General features: G+C 37.4%; 1 protein-coding gene across 5 annotated transcripts in view; it reads left to right on the plus strand.

Annotated features, from left to right (window-relative positions):
• The first annotated feature begins 786 nt into the window (after positions 1-786).
• The window catches only part of LOC132110937 (KH domain-containing RNA-binding protein QKI), a 101,373-nt gene continuing 85,657 nt past the window's right edge, over positions 787-16,502 (plus strand). For 2 of the 5 annotated variants that reach the window (XM_059518054.1, XM_059518051.1), the window contains exon 1: positions 787-1,517. In XM_059518054.1, coding sequence (XP_059374037.1) covers positions 1,376-1,517 — 142 coding nt within the window. In that variant the 5' untranslated portion in view covers positions 787-1,375. The remainder of the gene's footprint in view (positions 1,518-16,502) is intronic. The other 3 variants (XM_059518053.1, XM_059518052.1, XM_059518050.1) reach the window with 2 other exon arrangements.

The following is a 16,502-nucleotide window of genomic DNA, read 5'->3' on the forward strand; positions in this document are numbered from 1 at the left end:
AGGAGCTGTTCCCATAGCTTTAGCTTTAGTCAAGTATTGGTACATATTGACAAAGCATTAGCCTCCATCCGTATTGTGCAATTATTTCTTTTTTTCTGCAGAGGAAGTCCTCCTATTGAGATAAAGGCCTTGTTTTCTTCTTTACCATTGAGGTGCATTCTGATGAGTACCGGTGTTTAGTCACTTCTACGTCACTATTCAGTTTGCCCAAAGAGGACAAATGAGTCTTTTAACATTAGACCCATGTGACTGATACACACTCAGGTTCACAAACACCTCAAGTCAATAAGGACAGAGCTTTCATTCTCAATAAAACAAGCAGTATTACTAAATGGTAAATGTAAGAGGGTAGAATCTTAAGAAAGATTTAAAACTTAAGAAAGAAAGATTGAACTTAATTTTGCTTTGGTGAACAAGTGTATCCTTTTTTTAATGATTTAGATTTTTAAAAATGATATATTTTTTTAATGATAACACCCTAATATATACAAAAAAAAATTTTTCTCAATGAAAACCTAAAGGAGATATTTGGTAGACTGTCTGAGCTGCTCTTTATGACAATAAATAAATAAAGTGTGACAAAACTAATACAGAGACTTAACTTGACTCTGTTCCTCATGCTAGCCTAATTGCATGACTTTATAATAATATACAGTAGCAGACATCTTACAGACATGCTTCAGAAACGAGTTGCATTTTAAATGGGCTAATTGTTTTTCAAACGTACAGTCTCTCTCTCTCTCTCTCTCTCTCTCTCTCTCCTCCCACAGTATGATTTCTGCAGCTGGGACTCAGTGTGATAATGTGACAGGCTCGCGAGCGCAAGAAGAGCAGGTCTGTAACGGAGGACCGAATGCCAATCTGACTGAGAAAGCGCCTTTATTGCGCGTGAGAGACGGGAGGGACAGACGTTTCTAGAGCTGCACGCATACACAGACAGACGAGACACAGAAAGCTCTGGGGAACTCGAGGAAAGGGTGCATTTTCACCGTCTCAAGAGGAAGTTAAGGACAAATCTCTCGCTAAAATAACTCTTAATAGAGCACTGGGCACGCGGGAGTCGCCTCTACGACTAACTTGTGGGATTTATCGGGAATTGTTTCTGAAAGGAGACCTGGCTTCCCTCTCCACGCGTTTAGATTTAATTTTGTTCATTTAATTTCAGTTCATCAGCTGCACTCAACAACTGTCATCTCCCGAACTGCCGATTGCAGCAGAGGATTGTGCGTAAAGACACAGACAGCCGCCTTTTCCGCGGACGAGTCAGGCACTCGCCTTCTTCTCTTGCGTTTTTGTACTCTTATTTATTATTTATATTCAAGCCTTTATTTATTTTGGCACTGTTCTGGGGCGTCGGTGGTGATTTCTGTGGAATATGGTGGGGGAAATGGAAACGAAAGAGAAGCCGAAGCCGACCCCAGATTATCTGATGCAGCTCATGAACGATAAGAAACTGATGAGCAGTCTGCCCAACTTCTGCGGGATCTTCAACCACCTCGAACGGCTTCTCGACGAAGGTAATGTTTATGGAATGACACGCGTCCGTTAGAATGACACGAACGGTGCTGGAAACGCGCGCGCCAAAACGGGTTAACGGTTAACAGTAACAATTTATGGCTTCAGCTGCGTTTTCTGTCAGACTGTCATCATCGTTTTGGCAGACACACGACTTGAACAGCCTTTTAGTTCTGCTTTAATAACTGCTCAAGTTTACGCTCGCACTCGGTAGTCCGTAGCAAAGGGATACCTGTGGCTTGCCAAATGATTTTACAGTGGTTCTGTTAGTTAACATATCTTGGAAACATATCTTTTTGATATGTTCATGTGAAGAAAACCGTAATACAATAAGCTTATCAACAATTTCCCCTTCATATTTGAGAAACAGATGTTTAGGAGACTTTCTCCGAGACAAAATAATAATAATAATAAAACTCGTAAGTAGCTTATATTAATTCTCTCATTTAAACTCTAAATGAACCAGATACACAAACAGATAACTTATATTGGACTGCTCATGTCTAATAAAATGCAGTGAGCGAACCTACACAAGCAAGAGAAACTTCATGTCACACCTACAGTTCCTCTTCTGGACCGTTGCTATTTTCAATAGTTTACCAAAATAACCCAGCAAAATGGCCCAGTATGTTTAAGCAGTACATTTTACACAAAGTGTTTGTGTAAAACACCCCCGTATCTAAGCATAATATCAGTTTTCAAGTAGATTTGTTTGTCAGATTCGTCTTTTAGTTGCTATGTGCATTATGTCATGGTTTAATTGTGGTCCAAGAGCAGAGACCAGACAGTTCTTTGTGGTTAAGGGTGAGAATTACTTTTGGTTCTGTGGCACCAGGGGGCTCTGGCTCCTGACTAATTCTTCACAGAAGCCACTTGTAACCATCTCCTGCTGTCCACTTTATAAGATGTTAATAAGGTTTATATATTTGTGTAAACTACGCTCTTTTTCTCGTTCAGACTGTGTTATAAAAATGTTTTATAGAAAGCCGTGGGCCTTTATTGCAACTTAAATTACTATCGTTAGTTGTTAAAAGGATGATTAAAATCATCTTGTTGATCTATCTAAAAGATCTCGGTCAGTAGAGAGGGCCCCGTCTTACCACCCTCACGAGTTCCTTTTATTCTCGAATGCAGAGGCCGTTCTGTCACTGTAGACTGATTTTCATTTTTCTTTTTTCTATTTAACATGCATTTTCATTTATTTTGCTTTACAGAATTTCCATGCCAATTGAAAATCAAATATATATATATGTATATGGTCAAACCAAGCAAACTTAATTTCAGATCATGATGTGCTTGTAATAATTTAGAACCTCTTGATCAAACCTACGTTTTAAATTACATTTCTAAAACTCCCATTATTACACACATTACTCTTCATTACCGACTCATTACTCATCATTACTTTCTCGGGACAGTATGAGGGAGGGGGAGTCGTTATATTTTGGACATCTTTGAGTGCTGCCACCCACCCTTGTGCAAGTTAGGAAGGTTTATAATCGCTGACACGCACAGTCCCGAATAACTGCTTTCCGGCGGTGAATCATCTGCACCCAGCATGCCATTCCTGTGTGGATGTAGTCCTTTGGCGTCCGCAGTTAAATATTGTATTCATCTGCAAATCACAAGGGAATGACATAAGCCTAATAACTCCTCTGTGATGTCATTTTAAAATGTCAGTTTCATTTTTAGACTTCTAATAAAATAAATTGTAATTTGTCAGTTTAGACACTAAAATAAATACTTCAAAAAGTGCACATGGACATCATCATACGCCCCTCGGGTGGGCCTGTGGCCTGGCTTTACACTCTGTGCTTCGTGAATTGCAGCAGTTTCACAGTCGCTTTCTTGTTTATTTCTTGTCACTCACATTTACAGCCTTTCCTTCTGGTCGAAACTAGCTTTCCTCTCTGGATAAAGCTGGAGATGTTTGCTTGTAACATTAGCCATGTAATCAGGACGATGTGGCTGATCTTACTTACCAACATGAAGAATATTCTGCTTTTCACTTGTGAAGTATGACTCACATCGTGAGTTTTCACAGCTTTTTATACAGAGATTTGGGAAGAATCTGGCGTAGAGATGTGTCATGCTGTTAAATGCAATCCTTTTGAGTAATATGCCAGTTAGAGTCGTTTCCTCCACCACACATTATGGGTTTGTCACAGTCTAGCTGGTGCAAATGTGAATTAATAACGCTGTCAAGGGAGCACACACTCCGTCAGACTGAGACAGTGAGTTAGTCTTGTGCTCATGAGAGTGATCTGAGTAGTCGGTTTCACTTCCTCTATTGAACCATTGCAGAACTGAGCCCTGACCTCCAATAAACAGGACACACTGCTCAGATCTGCATGTTGGGAGCGTGTGCAAATGCGTGCATGCATGCCTCTGATCATTAGAAAACTAATTGCAATTGGTCATGATCTTCGGTGATTATGAGATCAGAAAACATGTTTCTCTGGATCCATGGAGAAACAAACATTCTGTTGTTGGCTACAGTACTTGCAACTGACATACTGCATGCTTCCACAAATATATTCCTTTGTAATCTCAGAAGCTTTGTCGCTACAGTGGAACCATCACCAAAGCAATGCTAAATCATCGGCTTTTGCCGAGCTCAGCTCTATTCTGTCCTCGAACATAAATTATGGTCTGCTGCTCATGCTGGACCACTAAACTCATGATAATACATGAAACTCTTTTCTGCACGGCTCTTTGAGAATGAAAATGGGGAAATGAATTGTTGAAAATCTGTGGCATCATCGATAATCAAGGCAAGCGATAGCTCAGAAGCGCTCAGTAGCTGTGCGAGATCGCATGTGTGATATTCCCTGTGGGGTGTGGTAATATCGAACAAATCTGGCTCTGTTTGGATGAGAGTGTGTGAATGTGCGTTTGTGTCGGCTTGCATCCATCTCATAATGTGCATTCATTTTAAACTCTCGTTTGTAATATCACAGAATCGGATGCAAGCAGTAGCTTGGGAGCACTTTGGATTTTAGGCAATTGCTGTCATTATTACTATGAGAGTGCTGTTCATTTTTGTAAATTACTTTACATTACTGTACTCTACTGAAACTACAAATCTAGACAAACTCTTATATTCTCTCATAAATTACTATAATATCATTATCATTTTCCCCTCTCTCTCTCTCTCTCTCTCTCTCTTTCTCAAACATTTGGGGTGGTGCTCATTTAGTAGTTATAGAGCTGGACTGATAATATTATCTGTTTCCAAAGGTCATAAGGTCACATTTAATCAGAGGCACTTTATTCTGATGGAGTGTCTGGGATCCTCTATTGTTATTGTGGCCTAGAGAACCCTGGGTTGCTCCAGGGGGATTGTCCTTGTAGCTGGTACTGTTAGATACTTTGGATGAGAAAACTGTTTTGAATAGCAAATAACAATTTTAAACTAGGGCTGTTAATCTGTTAAATTGTTTAGTTGTTTTTTTTTGCATTATTTTAATTAATCAAATTAAGTGCTAATCACATATTAACATATGTAATTTTTTTTTTTCTAGTTACACACCTAAAGTTATATGACTTTTCCAATGGACCCACATTTCCACAGTTCTCAGAAGAGAAGGTCATCATAGCTGGGTAAACTTTTATTGTAGTAAACAGAAAATACAACAGATATATTTGTAGTATTCCCACTTGCTCCAATAACAAAACAAAAACAATAGCTTCCATGGGAAGAGAGAAAGATGTCAAATTTACCATCACTCCCTCAGTCACATTAGAAACGCTCATGCAGCAGCGTTAACTAGATTTCTGAAATTTAATACTTACTGTAGGTAATAGTGTATTTGATACACATTATTTGAAGCCCCTTGCCCTAGTTAGTGTTGTAAAGAGCTGTTTTTCTCCGCTCGGAAGGGTGCTGTGGCCTTTAGATATGAGACGTGTGACCGACCCTGGCATGTCTCCTGTGAGCGATGCATTTGCGTAAAGCAGACGTGATGTTCATAGGCGGATGCACAAACCAAGTGTAAACCCCTTCCTCTGTTAGTACAGATGAATGCTCTCAATGGCCAACAGGAGCAGTCAGCCATGCTAGGCCACGCACTCGACGCTGTAATAAAGGTGATGAATTTAATCAGGGGAGCAGCCGCTGCCATCAGTACAAGGCCCATAAGGCAAAGTTGTGCTGCTGACATCCATAGAGGATGGAGTTAGTTACTGTTTGAATAGAGACGGTAATAGAAACAGAGATGTATGTGGGCCTGTAAGGCATGGTAATGCTCAGTGGTCAGCAGTGTTTGGAATAACGGCGTTTAAAAGAACGGCATTAGGTAACGAGGTTATTTTTTCAGTAACGGGGTAATCTAACTAATTACTTTTCCCGTCGTTACAACGCCGTTAACGTTACTGAACGTTAAATGCGGTGCGTTACTATGCATTGATTTAATATGCAATCCGAACGCACCCCTGGCTCACACAGCGAGTGAGCAGGTGGGTTAATAACGAGATAAGCGATTATGATTGGCTAAGGCAGAGTCATGTGTTTCATGGTAGCCAATTAAAGCCAGTGTTTTTACACACACGCGCCAGCGGCGCCAAACACACACAGTCACACACACGCAACAGCTACACAGAGATTCGCAGCAGCAGGAGAAATGGCGAGTCAGGAGCAATCCGATGAAAAGTTGGCATTTTCAAGGTGGAGATATAAGCACTACTTCAAATTCATTGTAGTCAAAGGCAAGAACGTGCATGTAATGTGTGACACACGCATCTACAAAGCTAGTGGCCAAAAACACTTTTCTTACAAAGAGTGCAGGATAAAACTCTTGCTGTCTGTTGACGTGCAATAAATCTCGAAAGTTATGTACGAACACCTGTCTGTTCTACTTATTTCAACTGACTTGTGAAAACTTCTAAAAAAAAAAAAAATTATTTGACATATACCAACTTTTTTTTTTTTTTTTTTTTACAGTAACGCAAATAGTTACTTTCCCTGGTAACGAGTTACTTTTATTATAGAGTAATTCAGTTACTAACTCAGTTACTTTTTGGAACAAGTAGTGAGTAACTATAACTAATTACTTTTTTAAAGTAACGTTCCCAACACTGGTGGTCAGTCATGGTTTGTACACCAAACGTTTATTTCATGGTGTCGTAAAAGGTTTCTAAATAACTTACTGCTGCGATTTAGTGACTATAAGTATATTTAGTATTCGAGGCCCTCAAGTGCCACGTTCAAACATTCTGAATTAAATTCAAGATATTCTTAGTTGTAGGATGTTGGGCCTCAGATGGCATGGCAATGGACCGCCCACAGACACAGTCTGATGCATATAATCTGATTGGCTGGCGCTGTGCAACTTTCAGGAGTCTGGGTGCACCAGTCTGCCTGGAAACAAAGTCCTGTTTACAAGGTATGGAGTGCTTTTGGAAAAGAACTAATAAAAAAATAAAAAATGGGTTATATCGTAACCCATACTCAGAATTTTTGCTCTGCATTGAACCCATCCAAAGTGCACACACACAGCAGTGAACACACACACACACAGCAGTGAACACACACCCGGAGCAGTGGGCAGCCATTTATGATTTAGGATTTTTTTTTTTTTTTATAAAGTACTTATATTTAGCAAGGATGTGTTAAACTGATCAAAAGAACCAGAAAAAAAACATACGATTTTGATTTAAAATAATGTTGTTTTATGGACTTCTGAATTTTCCCAGTTTCCCAAAAAATAATTTTAGTTATACAATATTAAGCAGCAATACTGTTTTCAACATTGCTAATAATAATAATTTTTCTTGATTTCTGAAGGATCATGTGACACTGAAGACTGGAGTAATAATGCTGAAAATCCAGCTTTGCGTCTCAGGAATAGATTATTTGTTAAAATCTATTCAAGAGGAAATTATTGCTTAATTTTTTTTTTTTATCAAATAATTATAGCCTTGGTGAGCATGAAGGACATTTCAAAAACATTTCAAAAATAAATAAATCATACCCAAAAAACAATCAAATCTTTCACATTTCTGACCATTGCTTTAGTGACTGAGCAGACTGACAATTTTTAGCCTTTATATGGCATGTCAACACAGAATTGACTGGGATTGGTCACTTTTCATGTCAGTCAGAATGAACTTTTTTAATTCCAAACTGACGTTGTACAAAGAGTTGAAAGACAAATTGGAGATGATTTTTTAAAAGAAAAAAATACTTTGTTGTCAATAAGTTAACTAGACGGTCTTCCCACTTGTCAGGAGTTTGTTTAGCTTGTTAAACAAAACTCAGAAACCTCATTGAATAATACAAGATCCTACCACAAATGTAGTTAACCTACATAACAGCTTGCTTATTACTACTCAAACAGGACAAGCACACTAAGAGTGGTTATTGATCTTTCACACAAATTCATATAAGAATCTGATGTGCTGATAATCATACTCTGAGGACCGGTTATGGCTTTGCCTTCTAAAACTTCAATACAAGGCGGTTTACTTTCAGGAAAAGCCCTTTTTCATGAAAGCTCCTTAAAGATCCCATGAGGACTTGAGAAGCGCATGCTCCACTGACAATTAGTCTAAGTGGCCACATTTATTACCTAATTGGAGCAATTAATTAATCCTGAGGAGTTCTACTGGGGTCAAAGTCAGTTTACCCAGAAACAACTTCTTTAGGACTCTGTCTTTAGCTGTAAAGTAGTTGTCCTTTCAGGGACACTTTACAATCTCTCTCACTTTGTGGCATTAGAGGAGTAGGAAATGAGCTGTGTACTCATTAGGAGCTAAAGCTGGAGAGAGATTCAGGTGACTTACAACACTAGAAACATCTCAGGGATAGTAAAATCAATGTATTGTAATGTATGTATTGTATGTAAAAGCTTAAAAATATCATTCAGTGCATCTAAAAATAAAATATTTGATGATTACTTTATTATTATTATTATTCTATCGTTTACTCTCATTTTGTTCCAGATGTTTATGTGTTTTTGTGTGGAACAACAAAAAGAAAAGAGAAATTTAGAAAAATCTTCATGCAGCTCTTTTCCATACAATGACATCTCATAGTTACCTCCTTCTTCAAAGGACCACTGTGACCATATAACTGAGTCAGTAAAAACAGATTAAACAATTCTTTTGAGGACATTCATAAATCTCACTGAATGATCCATTCACAAATTGGACTGGTCTCAGAAGCCAGATTCTCAAAAATCTCATCTTTTATTAAGCATAAAACGATGCACACTGTGAGATGTGTTAGTTTTAAGAGTTTAACCATCATTATTGAATGTATAGTATATAATGTTGTAATTTTTAATAGCTGAAACATCTCATCTTACAACATCTTGCCTTTAAGGACTTAAAGGTACAGTTTGTAGGACCTGCCACGAGAGGGCGCACTACCAAAACAATAACAATTGCGTGGTTTGATGACGCTAAGAAGGAGCGTGGGATAATGGGATTTGTTGTCGTCTACCCAACCGCTGACGGCCATCAATCAGACGGAAATATAAATCAAGGATTTAATAGGTGTATTAAAGGATGTCATAATTTTCAAACGCGCGTTCAACGATTTGCGCGAGTAGATTACATACAAAGTCAATGCAAAGACGCGATCAGACTATGGATCAGACGCGTCCTCGGGCGGGTCTAGAGACGCGATGCCCCGCGTTTGGCGTGTATGCCCCATAATACTAATCTTGTTGATCATTATAATATCATACGTTTTCTGTAAAGATACGAATCAAAACAACTCACCTGTCGAGTAAAACACACGTTTACGGGAGCTGTCCTTGTTGACAGAACCAGCGGCAGACGGTAAACAGTAATTATGTTCCATAAATAAGTAACACAATCCACCATAAAACATGCAAGAAGTAGTAAATAAGGAACTGCTTGAAGCAAGCTAGTGGTTTCTGGACACTAGACACTACTTCCGCATTTGTTGAAATTTGATTGAAAAATTCAATCGGTTCACTCCGAGCAGAATCAATATTTTAACATTTCTGATCTGCATTCCTCTGATATTATTACCGTTCCGAAACCGGTTCGGGTGGAAGAAATACCGGTTAATAACGCTATTTTTAAAAAACAATATTTTTGGCCTTATAATAATAATATAATAATAATAAAGTATAGTGTTTTCTTTACTCAAAAAGAAAAGGAAAAAATAGAGATCTAACGCTTAGTCACAGCCAATAAGCTACAGCATCATCATCTCTAGATTTTGGCCAAATGTAAGCTACTAAAAAAAAAATAATAATAAATGTATCAACACTTTAAAGACAAAGTATTTTTAAGATATTTAAAAATGTTTGCTGCATTGTTAAAAGGAAAAAAAAAACATTATAAGATTGCGTTTTGAGAGTAAAAAAAAAAAGTCGCGGCTCACATCGCATTTTATTAGCCCTATTACTTCCGAAATAATAAAGGCTAAAATGCTAAAGACTAAATAACAATATAAAAACAGTTATTAGTTTAGGCTATAAAAACGTCAATCAAAAAACAAATTAATCTAAGGTGAAGCTGATGACTACCTCTTCTCTTTCGGGATGAATCCAAATGTTTCCATGTTCGTATCTGGATGCTAAAATTTTATTTAATATAAAGAATATAGAATAATGGTAAATGTATAATAAGTAACACTGTATATGCGTCCGAAAGTTGGACTCAAATTTCATTCTAAGAATTATTTTGAGGTTAATATAGCAAATGAAAACGTATAGGCTATACAAGTTTTCTCTCTCTCTCTCTCTCTCTCTCTCTCTCTCTCTTTATATATATATATATATATATATATATATATATACGCATAGCGTATTTTAACCATGCAGGAAACCTTTTTAAATATTTTGATAATTTACTGAAAATAAATAAATGACCTTTTAAACCATTTAATTGATTACTAATAATCGGTCAAAATTAGCTGATACAGTTTGCTGCATTCATGCACACTCAGAAACCGGTGACTGTGAACGAATCAGCAGAGCTTGTACAAGCTTTTATCATCGCTGAATCTTTCTCAGACATTTCCAAACGTTGAAATGGGTCAGCGCATCTATCTGTGCATGATGATGTCCAATGCCCCCGGCGAGCGGAGCTTCTAAAAGTTTGGAACAATCAAAAGAGAGCTGTGGTCCTCAGTTGGGCAGGAAAGGCTAAGCATGCTGGCGCTTGAGTGTCGAATGCACATGCACCAACCCCGAGAAAAAAAGGCCCTTTTTGCGCTGCGTCATCATCAGGCCTAATTTGGTCTTAATCCGGCCCTGAAGGCGGTTCATTGTCATTGAGACTTGCCTATGATGAGTCCTCAGCTGAGCAGACATTTTACTCGCTGGCTTCAGCTTCACATGGAATTCGTGATTGGTTGACAGCAAATTTCAAATAATAAATGGAATGATAAAATAACGATATTAACCGGTTATCGGCCATTTCAAATTTTCGATTCTGTTTGGAACTATAAAATTTTATTTCATTTCTGTTTCTGGTTCTGTTCCTGTCAAAATTTAGTTTTTTTCCGGTTTTCGTTTTCGCTCCTTGAACCGGTTCGGAGCCCTGGTGGTAACAAAGGGGAACTAACGTCATTGACAAGCGACTGCACTGCCCCGTGTTACTGTTTAGAATGGGAATTTTCTCATAATTTACAAGTAGTTGAAAACATTAGAGATATTGTTAGTAATCAACTGGACAAAACACTAGCTTAGTGGTTTTTGGATATTTTACTGCAAATATCTTACAAATTGTAGATCCTTTAAGAAAAGGATTTTGTTCAAATTAAGTTTTAAGAAGAAGAACAACAACAAAATAATATTTTATTCAGTGTTCAGTCTTTTCTGGAATACAACGTTTATTTATATATTTAATTACATATACGTATACAATATGAAAATACTGAAGAATTTTCTTAATAATAAAATACATTTTAGTACTGAAAGGTATCAGTATATAAAAACTGAATTGTGTTTTACTGTAGTTAGAGTATTGCATTGTTAGTTCAGCAACATGTTAAACAAGAGTCTCCTGTGTGGTTTATTATTATTCTATTTGCATGGCACACGGCATATAGAGCATTCCAATGCAGTCACTTATGAAGTCCAGTTTCAGTTTAAATTCTATTTTAATTCTTTCAATGTCACTTTGATGGCCTCTGCATCTACATTGTGACTGTTTACTTTTTGGATGACTAGTTTATGAGTTTGCAGTAGATTGCAGACAGATTCCTGTGGTGAGTTTCACTTCATCTTATGTTCTGAGATCCGTTGTGTGCCAGCTACACTAAGTTTAGTGTAAGTTTAGCTCTTTGCATTGATGTACACAGGGATATTTTTAGATGCTCCGAAAGCAAGAGGTAATTGTGCATTCAACAGATGTAACTGATTAATAAGGCAGACATCACAGCATAGGTCATTCTATTTCAGGTAAACATGGCTTCCTTAAATCTTCAGAACGTCATCCTTTCCTGTCACAAGATGACTTTAAAGGGTTGTTAGAGCATAAGTGAAGAACACACACAGAGTGACTGTCATCAGACAGTACTTGATGTACTAGAGCACAGGGGTCATAGTGTCACAAAGTCATGTGCCCCAGTTCTCCTCACTCAAGAGCAGTGCCAGTTCATCTCAAGGAGAAATCAATCACATGACAACCCCCTTCCATTTCTGCTTCTGTCAGTTACTTTATATATCATTGGTGATTCTAATGGCCGGATTCCTGTGATGCCGTCATTATTAGTGAATACATCAACGTTGATCTTTATAATGCGTTCACATCCCTCATTTTAAAAGCACTTTGTGTAATTGAACCTGTTTCTCACCAACTGCTGACTAAGTCTCCAGCCCGCCACAGGCTCGCCGGGAGACTGGGTGAAAGGAGAGTGCGAATAGAATCTACCTACATGGACAGAGATGTATTGATTTCAGAATAAGAGGGTGAATGAAAAGGCAACATCTAAGCTCGTTTATGTCAATAGATTTTGGTCTCCTCTCGTTCCTTATCCTTGCCTGTTGCCCCTGAGAGTGAAATCGTATAACCTGAAATCATTCATATTCCAGTGAGAGTATCCAAGTTCTAATGTGTTAGTCAAAAAGTTCTCTCTCTTTTTTTTTTTGATGGTTGTTTAACTTTTACCTGCTTTTAAATGCGGTGTTTGTCACTATTAAGGGTTGCCGTGTATATGGACCGTCTATAGGCACCAGCAAGTAAATTAAAGGATGTGAATGTATATATATATATATATATATATATATATATATATATATTAGGGGTGTAACGGCACGTGTATTAGTACCGGACCATTTCGGTACAGGGCTTTTGGTACTGTGCACTTGTGTACCGAATGACCGAATGCAAAATTTTGTGTGCGGAACATAGGTAAATTTTGTGTTTCCAAACGAACATATTGAGTCTCCGCGTTCAGCGCAAATCCCGCCCTGCCGCTGATTCTAAGGCCGGTGACACACTGGCTGCGTGGCGTGAGCGTGGCGTTTCTGCTGTGTGTCAGTTGCGTGACGGCTGCTTCGCGTTTTCTGTGTCTTTACACACCAGAATCGTGCCTGACACGGCGCTGGCGCGCAGCTGCTACTGTAGGTGACATAGAGGGAGGCCGCCGAGGCGCCATCAGACCAGGATCTTGTCTTCACGACAACAATATCTATACTTCATGTTGAGCATAAATAAAAAGCCTGCTGATAAAGGACACCGTCAACAGTATTGACGGCAAAATAGACTATGTTTGACAGGTGCAATATGCCAGTGTGTCACCGGCCTAATGTTTTCAAAAGGCATCACGCGAGTGTGAACATCACTACAACTAGGAAAAAAAAGTTGGCATTTAAACAGACTTTGCTCTTAATTCCGATCGGTCCAACGCAATAACGAAATCTGAGCAGGTCTAAAAACTGAAACTGTTGATGCTGCACTTTACACTTTGGAAATGTTATATATATTTTTTAAATATGAGCAGGCCTACAAGCTGGGATTGGTAATGCTGCACTGTAATCATAGTTATTTATTTATATTTTTCATTTTATTTTATTATATAATATTGGTTTGAGACTGAGAGTATTTTATTTAGTGGAGAACTTTGCAGCAGTATTTTATTTCTTATTCTTTTTTTATTTTATATATATTTTATTAAAAAGTATTTAAAAAAAGTGTAAACAAATTGGTAAAAAAAATTCATAGTAATAAACAACAATTTCTTTCCCTTACTGTACCGAAAACGAACCGAACCGTGACTTTAAAACCGAGGTACGTACCGAACCGTGATTTTTGCGTACCGTATATATACCATATATATACCGTATATATATATAGCTTTAGTTATTTTAGTACATCAAGTTAAAATAAGATGAGAAATGTTTTTTAAGTCAATTCTCCTCAAATTCATACATGTAGGTTGTTCTATCAAAGTAACCACAATATAATTCATCAATCTATCAACATGATTCACAAATAATTGATAACCACAAAGTGTTGCTGTATAATTTTTCTCTTCATTCTGATACTGATTGATTTTTTATTTAAAACCAAGCAAACCCATACAGGTAGATCAGCAGTTGATATTGTTTTAAATATGTCTTGAGCATACTTAGGTTATCTGGTAAAAGTATCCAAGTCAGCATGTTCTTGCTCAGACCGCTATTGTTCTTGTTATTGGGCTATTTTTTCAGTGTGCTCCAGATTTGAAGTTAATGCTTGGTCAGATTTGAGGATTGTTGCTGCTCGGGTAGCAAAAGGAGATTGATGTGTTTACCTTTCGTCAGCAGCACAAAGTTCAAGGTACGGGAGAGATATTTAATTGAATCTAGCCTCTTCTGAATGATTTTCAAATGTTCTGGGCTAGGGCCCAAGCAAATGCCTTTTAAAGGACATGGAGGGACCATCTAAAGTGCCATCCATTAGACTCTTCTGTTTAATATAGATAAAGAGCAATTCAGGCCATCTGAGAAATGATCGATTCCCTTAGCTCCTTAGCATGATTTATCTCATACCCTTTGCACACCAAATGTGCATTTTAATTCTTTGTTAAAGGCTAATGGATCTCACAGGTTTTTATTATAATGTCAGTACGCAGCCAAAATTTTCCTGTTAATAGCCTCGTCACACTAAAGCCATAACCACCTTTGATTTGTTAGATCTGGGCTTGTTCGTGTACACTGTAGATTTACAATTTTAAAGTAATGCATTTTGTCATACTTCTGTCGGACTTTAATCGTGTTTCACACTGAAAACTCAGTATGGGTCTGACGTTTAGTAAAGGGTAAGATGTTTATGCTAAAAAGTAATGTTTTCAGCATAAATGTGACCTTCCGTTGCTAGAGCATGTGATATGTGTGGCTGTTCATTCTCTTAAATTAACCTATTAAGTCCTAACCATCTCATCATGTGACAGTGCAACACAATTAGGTGACAGCCAATCAGAGAGGCCAGAGCAGAGATGCATTCTGTGCTTCACTTCATTTGCTAACTGAAATATGAACAACGCTGAGACTGTGTGTACCTGTCATCTGATGTCCCTGTGCTGTATGGAGTACCATCTTGTCCATCTCTGAAAAGACAGCCACAGTCATCAGCCTTGTTCTCATCTCAGTGCCTGCGTGTTTTGAGTTCTTCACACAAATTGAAGGTCTAAGTTGCACAAAATGATTTTGTGTTTTTTGACAACTAGACTCCTTAGACTTCCTTAGTTTTTCACAGTCCTATTAAGTTATCAATATTAATTCAGTGATGTCTTGATTAAGTTTTAATGGACAAATTTTCTCTAATCCTTGTTTTAGAGGGTTTAGTAAATTTTTTGAGGAGTTTTAAGGCTTTATAAAAAGGTTGATTTAGTAATGGAGTTATGTAATGAAGATTTTAAGTGTTATCAAAAGGCTGAGTTGTTTAGTGGAGTTTTGAGGCATTGTTGATGGGTTAGTTGTGTAGTGGAGTTTTGTGGGGTTATTGAAGGGTTGAGTTAGTTACGTAGTTGAGTTTTGATTCATTGTTGATGGGTTGAGTTAATTGTATAGTGGAGCTATGAGGGGTTATTGAAGGGTTGAGTTTGTTGTGTAGCTGAGTTTTGATTCGTGGTTGATGAGTTGAGTTAGTTTTGTAGTTGAGTTTTGAAACATTGTTGATGGTTGAGTTAGTTGTGTAATTTTGAAGGGTTATCGAAGTGTTGAGTTAATTGTGTAGTGGGGTTTTGAGGGGTTATTTGAGGGTTGGGTTAGTTGTGTAGTGGGGTTTTGTGGTGTTAGGGTTGAGTTAGTTGTGTAGTTGAGTTGTGATTGGTTATAGAAGGGTTGAGTTAGTTGTAGGGCTGCAACTAACGATTATTTTGATAATCGATTAATCTGTCGATTATTTTTACGATTAATCGATTAATCGGTTTATGTGCTTATATTTTAGTTTTTTCCATTTTTTCCCCAAGTAAATTATTAATAAATGGTCTTTATCCTTCAGCATAGATTTTTAAGAGATTTTAACCATTTTGCATTGTCATATCCTCATTAAAAATATACCTGGAGTTGTTTTATTGTGTTAGTAATCCTTTGTCAAACTCTTCTGCAATCAAAACACTGACCCATACTCTAGCAAATTTCACAAGGAGATATCAAATGTTTTCACCATGGCAGTCCTTAGAGCTCCTAAAGTAGTTTAACATCCCGGACAAAGCTTATTAAGGAATCTTTCAGAACATATTTTCACGAAGAATAAGGATAAAACAGAATAAAATTGCAGTGCATTGTATTTTATTATTTACTGGAAAACAGCTTTATAGCTTTTGCTGTGAAATTGTAAACAATCCTTCGAAAAAAGTGCCAATGGCATGAAACCTGAATGGAACTCACAATTTAAAGTAAAATCCATCAGAAGGTTGTCCAGAAAAAAAAATTGGACACACACAAAAAACCTGCTGTGTGAAAAAGAGCAGTGAATACTTAGAAAAAAAGTGTATTTCAAATATCTTTAAACATTTATCTCTCTCATTCAGTCATAATTAGGCTGCACGACTGAATTTTGAACTGGTAAACGAC

The sequence above is a fragment of the Carassius carassius genome, chromosome 30 (genome assembly GCF_963082965.1).
Source record: "Carassius carassius chromosome 30, fCarCar2.1, whole genome shotgun sequence".
NCBI classification, from domain to species: domain Eukaryota; kingdom Metazoa; phylum Chordata; class Actinopteri; order Cypriniformes; family Cyprinidae; genus Carassius; species Carassius carassius.